Source organism: Cyprinodon variegatus, unplaced genomic scaffold, assembly GCF_000732505.1.
Source record: "Cyprinodon variegatus isolate N-32 unplaced genomic scaffold, C_variegatus-1.0 Scaffold164, whole genome shotgun sequence".
Lineage (NCBI taxonomy): Eukaryota > Metazoa > Chordata > Actinopteri > Cyprinodontiformes > Cyprinodontidae > Cyprinodon > Cyprinodon variegatus.
Genome location: NW_015150617.1, coordinates 208,749 through 215,861, shown reverse-complemented (window position 1 = coordinate 215,861; position 7,113 = coordinate 208,749). Strand labels below are relative to the sequence as shown.

The 7,113-nt window shown below is 40.2% G+C and overlaps 1 protein-coding gene across 1 annotated transcript in view; it reads right to left on the bottom strand.

Annotated features, from left to right (window-relative positions):
- Positions 1–7,113, bottom strand: part of npas3 (neuronal PAS domain protein 3) — a 444,436-nt gene that overhangs the window by 274,069 nt on the left and 163,254 nt on the right. Inside the window, exon 3 of the mRNA XM_015378092.1 lies at positions 5,631–5,875. Within this exon, the coding sequence (XP_015233578.1) occupies positions 5,631–5,875 (245 nt within the window). The remainder of the gene's footprint in view (positions 1–5,630; positions 5,876–7,113) is intronic.

Here is a 7,113-nt window from a genome sequence, read left to right as displayed (position 1 = left end):
GCCCCTTCCCAAAATTACTTCAACGGAAGGTTTCCAGATGGATATGCGGAGCAAATCCATCTGGCGGAGTCAGGTTAGTCTCATGTAGAAGGCTGGTCACATCACAGGTTATTTGCTTTACAACAAGGACAGTTAGCAAGGTAGAGTGAATACACAAACTTGTAGAGGGGACGGGGGCTTGGAGGAAAACTGAAATTCTCTGGGACTTCTAGTGTTACGAAATGTTCACATTGTTTTCGTTATTGTGCTGAAAATGTAGAGGATTATGTTCTGCCTGCACCCTCAAAGAGAATTCAAAGGTCTGTAATTTTTAAGAGGAAATAACTAAAATTTTAGAAAAATCCAAAGCAGATTTGTTTTACACTTTTTTTGTCAAATTGTTTTACCTGGAATTTTTTTTATAAATGTTTAAATTTCTCTTTTAAACCCAGAGAGCCAATCAAATGGATCCATTTTCAGCTGTTTCTGCAAACAGCAGCAGTACATTAGAAAAAACAGCATGTCGTTTATTTATTTATTATTATTGTCTTATGCAGTCCCATCCCACAGTACTGAAATCATGAAGTCATCGACATCAGGTTGTACTCACTGGATTGTCCAATTCTGAAATAATACTAATATAAATTCAAAAACATTGATTACACCCAACATTAACTATCCATACTTATTTAAAATTCTGCTGAATGCTAATAATACTACTATCAATATTACAGAGTCTTGTAATTCAGGTAACAACTAAGAAAAAGTTTTTAATACAAGCAACCGAGGATCGGATTGGATAAAAAAGAATCGATTCTATATCTGAAGGATGGATTCCTGAAATTTGAATGGACATCCAGCCCTAGAAGTGGGGACAAATCAGACCTGCTTTAAAAACAGATGCCAGTTCCTCCAATGTTCTGAACCGGATGTCTAAGGCTATGTTCACACAGCAGCCTGAAAAGAACCTAATATGATTTTTTTTGTCCATATGCGACCTGTATCTGATCTTGTCATGACAGTCTGATCAACACAGATCCCACCACTGGGTCACGTAGCCTTACGACTTTACCTTAAATACTCAACAAAGGTTCTTATTCTGTGTCTTGCTACGCAGAAGCAGGAAGAAAAACAAACAACCTTTTGGAAAAAGATTGTTTTGTCAATGCACTGGCTGAGGTTGGGAAAGAAATTAAAGATTGCTAGATCAGCTCTGGCACTACATCCATGTTTACTTCATTGCATCCTTTACTGCACATGTGGGACACTTAAAGGAATAGTACACCCAAAACATGATTAGCCTTCATTTTCTACTCACCCCCATGCTGAACAACACTCTGGAGTACTTTTTTGANGTTTTCAGTTTCCCTTTTTAATTAAATCTAAAGAAATTCACCTCTGCCTTCCTGCCTCTGCTTTTGGGTCTACACTCCATAACCAAATCCTGACAGAGATGATCAAATATGAAGTGGAAAATTTTTTTTATTTTGGAGGTTTGATGCAAAGTAGGAAAAATGGTTTAAAGTCAACATGGAGGAGAGAGAGAAAAATAAAGGAGAGGAGTCAATTAAAGAGACAGAGGCTATCAGTGAGGCTAAGAGACAGAGAAGAACAGCAGCAGGAGTCTGCTCTCGTTATGATCCATCTCATCTCTTTGTACCAGCTGACGTTTTTATGATGCAGCCTGCTGTCTGGGCTAATGGCTTCCTCCATTATACTAAGGAAACACAGTGACCCCAACACCCAGATAAACACTGCCTTCACATAAGACCTGTCCCATCTCCCCAACTCTGCCTGGAGCCTGCAATTCTGTAGTGATTCAGCATTATCTCTAATGCTGAATAACAGGATGCTCTTCAAACAGGAAAGAATAAAGCAAGAATGGATCATAGAATATCTGCTTAAATACCAAACACACTAACACATCAACCAACTAACACATGCTTTCAAAAACATGCTTTACCACTCTTTAAATTAACAAGTAAAACTAACATTCTTAAAAACAAGCAAAATTGTATATCTGTATTCGATCTCTATTCGATCAAGGACAAAATTTGTTCTAAAGGAGGCAGGAAGCAGGAAGAAAAACAACAACCAGGGCAGATGATAATGTGGAGAGCAGTCTTTCTTTTAAACCCTTTTGAGAAGATTGCATTGTTAATGCACTGGCTGAGGTTGGAAACTCATTTTTTTTCCAAGTTCGAAGACGTTTTGCTTCCCATCCGGGAAGTGCAATGTCATTTCAAAGTGTCAGAAATGGCGTTGAGTTCGAGGCTTTACCAAAAACACTTTGTTTTGGCTTTGAAAACATGCAAATTGAACTGGACAAGCAGGTCCGCCCCTTTGGAATGACGGTCGTTTGAATTCTTTTGTTAGCCTGTAATCAGATAGCCTCGTGAGACCATCCTGAATGCTGAATGCGCACTTTCATCTGGTTTCCGTAGACTGGTGAACGGGCTTTTACTACTGTTTATGCTCTAAAAACATTCTAAATGACTTCGTTTCAAGTAAATTCTGGACGCTACCCACTCAGGACACTTGGAATACATTGGACGAGCAGTATGGAGGAATATTGACACGTTTTTTGTGGACTTTTATGGACCTTTCTGCCTCGGGCGCCATAGACCTCCATTATTTGAATGTCAGCAGACAGCAAGAAGCCTCCCAGATCTCCAGATGCATTTGAGATATCAAAAAAGTACTCCAGAGTGTTGTTCAGTATGGGGGTGAGTAGAAAATGAAGGCTAATCATGTTTTGGGTGTACTATTCCTTTAAGTTGTGTGAATGCAGTTCCCATACAAGTTGCATATATTAGGAAGTGTGAACAACCATGCAAAAGAATCTGATTTTACCAAAAATATCAGAACTGAGCATTGATGCCTGCAGTGAGAACGTAGCCTTAGTTTTGATTAACTTATTCAGGAAATAAAGCAGACTGCACTTGCAAAGTTCAATTCCAAGAACTCCATCCCGCATTCAATCATTCACTGGTTCTACATTAAAGTTGCCCTAAGGAAAAAATCCCAGCACTGCTGGGCCCTGTGAGCACCATCAGCAGGAAAAACATGAAGTATTTTGCTAAAAAGCACAGTGACAGAGACAGGCTGAACAGGGGCTAAAACCAGCAACCCGCTGGCTACAGGAACGACTCCTACTTCCTGTTCCGTCATCACCACAAAACGTTACACAAAAAGTGCAACTTCATGAACCACACCATCTGTCCAAATTGTGTCAATCTACATTTTTCAGAGTTACATACACCCCCACACCCCCACGTAGTATTTGCGGATCTATTCTGTTCATTAAAATGCATGTGCTTCTTCAAAGCACCGACAACAATGATGCCATCTGGTACTAGAGAAGGAGTGCGTTGTGAGTGTGTGTGTGTGTATATCCATGAGACGGACACATGTTTGCAAATACCTTCACAGAAATGTAAAATACACACGATGCCAGTGTCACGTACACAAACAGACATTTTATCACCAATGGGCTAACATTTGGTTCTGATACACGTTTCACCGACAAATTCCACACACTCTCGATCGGAAGCTTCAGCTGCTTTGCTTTCATTCACAGGTCATTTCTAAAAACCCAAAAGCCCTTTTTAAAGCGAATCCCCCTCTTCTGCTCTAAGTGTATTGCTCAAAGGGCCAATTTCAAAGCCAAATTCCACTTAGATTCATAAGAGCTCTGTATATTCTGGTACTCCAAGCAGAAATTCATCAAAGCTTAATGTTCTCCTCACAGAAAACCACTTGGCGCCGAGGCTCACTCTTGTTTTTGTGTTTCTAGAGCGTTTCAGTGTCGTTTGATAGTTGTTTAAAGCACCAAACTGTCACTGCTGTGTTACATGACGGAAACCTTTCACATTTGGATGTTCAGGCTAATTAGAAGACAGGCTTCAGGGAAAGCTGGATTACTATCCAAGGTAATTAAAGAAAAAATGATCAAGGACTGTAACAAAATTATTTTGAATCTGAATTACAGAAATGTTTTGAATGTGAAAACAGAATAATAATCCTAAATTTCCCCTAAATCTGCATTCTTTCTGAAAAAAAAACAAAAAACTCTTGGACCTGAATTGCATCAAACAACTTCTCAGTTTTACTTTGGGAAATGCAGCAAAAGTCAAAATTTGGTAAATAAAAATATATAATTTAAAAAAAAAAACACCATATTCATCTGTTACCTCCTTAACTACCAAAACGGTTGTAAGGATCACAACAAAAGAAACATTTGTGGTTTCATTGTCAGAGAGATGCAAAAATAGATTCAACTCAGACTATAAGAGGCCATCTTGGAAAGGACTAAAGTTTGATTTATACTTCGAAACTCGGTCCTCTGCGTAGGTGTGGCGGTAAACGTAGAGACATCCCCACCCCCACCGCAGACAATCTGCTACACCTCTCCCAAATTGTAGGCGACCGCAGACAGGAGGCCTCTGATTGGTCAAATCTACAATACGCTCTACACTATATGTCTCCTGTTTGGTACCTTACCGACTTGTTTGGTTTACAGAGCGAGAAGCGGGAGAACGCTGGGACTCTTTTTCCCACCTGGATCCCTGCTCTTTTTCGCCCTCATGTCCCTCCGTTGTCGAACAAACTTGCCCCCACTTCCTCACTGCCTCGGCCATATCTAGACCCATATCTAGTTCAGGATTTTCCCCCTTTTGCGTCCACATCAAGGTCAGACGTCCAGGCAAGTGTGTCCAGATGCTTCTGCTGCTCCTGTGTTCAATGCCAGAGAGCAGCTTTGCTATATTAGCTGTGATCAGCGGGTAAAAAATAGTTTGAATCTATTTTTAAGTGAGAAAGTCCTCCTGAAAACATCACCTCTGCAGTCAGTTCATCCAGATTACCATCCTGCCTTCAAAGATTATTTCTCTGTGGGCGCCGCTCAGACCCCCACATACCGGCGCTGCGCTGTCACTGGGAATCCCCAGCAGCAGCTGCCTCAGGCCCGCTCGCTAAGTAGATGTTAGCTTTTTTAAGCTAAGTGGTACAAACTGCAGGCCCCAGAATAATAAAGGTAAGCATATTTTGCTGGCAGGTGTCGACATTTTAGGTTAATTTAGGCGTTAATAAACCGTTTCAGAGGAGTGATCATAGCGCTCTGCATCAGCAGTGCTGTGTCCGTCTCCCTGCCAGCTTCTAGATCAGCTTCTCTGATTGGTTGATGTGGCGCGTTGAGCGGCAAAAGTTACTTTTCTCCTACTCAGCTCTCTGCTGCTTGTGAAGCATGTCATGCACTATGAAGCTCATGAGGCGCTGCTTCAGCTGCTCAGGTGTGTCAGGATGCGCTGCTCCGGCTGCTCGAGAGGCAGTGCGCGACCTTTTGATGCATGTCAACCATAGACTTTGCATGTAAACCTGCTGCTTCTGCTGCTCAAAGCGCATGTGGTTTGAACGTAGCATAACAAAAGGCAATAGACAATAAAGAGGGCAAAGTATTGCACAAATCTTATTCCTCATCCTGCATGATTTGCTGTATATCGCTTCCAGAGACATGTTGCCTAAAAAATAGATAAAAATGACTACTTTCCTTTAGGAGTCTGTCTGTGTGCATATATATTTAATAGACAAAGGTATATAGATAAAGTTATAAGAAACAAAATAACATCCATGACGTAATTGTGATGCCCTACCTTTCACTGAGGTATTCGGCGGAGGTCCCTCAATTCGCAAGTTCCATGGTGGGTCCCCCTGGTTGGCAAAGTCCCTCATCTTTAGGTAGCTGATTGTGAGCCGGATGATGGAGGCCTTGTCTAGTTGGCTGGTAATGGCACCAGGTAGCGGAAGCATCTTGGCTAATTCATAAAATTCAAAGTTCTCTTTCCCCCGTCGTGACCTTGCAGCATCTCTTGACTTTTCCTTCCGGAGAGCTTGCAGCCTGGACACAGCAACAAAGATGCATTGTAAATCTGATTAGGAAGATGATATGCCAAATGTGATTTATTAGAGATGTCTGCAATGCAGGGAAAGAAGTATCACAGACTATAGTACATTGAGTTCTATATTAAATAATGTGTTTCTAATGTTATTTGAATGTATATTTGAGTCATTCTGTAGCATCTGGCTGAAGAATAGAGGAAAATACAACCTAAAACTATGCAAACATTTCAAAGCAACCATCACTTTGTTTTAACAGTAACTCCTTCTGACAAAACTAAAAACAAGGCTTTATTAGAGCAGAACTTCTGTGCTCTACAAAGTTAATGGCAGTCCAACTCTGTCCCACCTTTTTACTTCATTTCTTATTCATTAAATTTTATCAATAACGTTCAACTCTGTTACTTTACATCAAAGAGTAACTCTGTTTACTTTCTCTCTCGGCCTTTAACAACAACACTGACAAACACTTTTTCCTCCGGCCGCTCATCATCATCGGACGCCGTTATGAATTAACCGGGCAATAAATCAGCTGATAAAAACCTCTGTGGGCTTTCTGTTGGCCATGCACACACATACAGACAGGAAGACAGGTGATTAATTTTTGCCAGAGAAAAAAAAGAAGGCGGATTGAAAGCGGGGCTTAGATGGAATGATAGCACACACACATGTTGGAGGACTTGTTTAGGGCTACAGATGAAAAATGGCTGTCATCAGGCCAAGAATATCATTTTCATATCTTTCTTTACGTATTAGGGAGCACAAACACTAGATGAGATGGAGAGGTGAAAAGTTTGTTAGTTAACTGCTTTTGTTCAATTAGAAGTTTTAAGATTAGAGGCTTTTTTCCAGCATTGAATCCATCAACATTTTATATTACATTTAATACTGAAAGAAAAACTCTTTTGATTTCCATAAAAAAATACATGAACATCTTGAGTATTAATTTTTCTTAGGATTTTTACTAATTACATTTAAACACAAATGCCTGTACTTACTACTTTTTACTTTCTGAGAGCAGAGTTTTACTTTTACACCTTTTGATAATGACATAACAGCTGCAAGCAGATAATCTGTCCAGTCAGAGCAGTTTGTTTATAGAAAAACATTGATACCAACATGGGAGAAGACGGTGGGCTGGGAAACATTAAAGATGATGGATCAGATTCGGACAGACATTTCCAAGACATTTCTACGACGGAGTATTAGGGCCACACATGAAGAGAAAAAATATTTTTG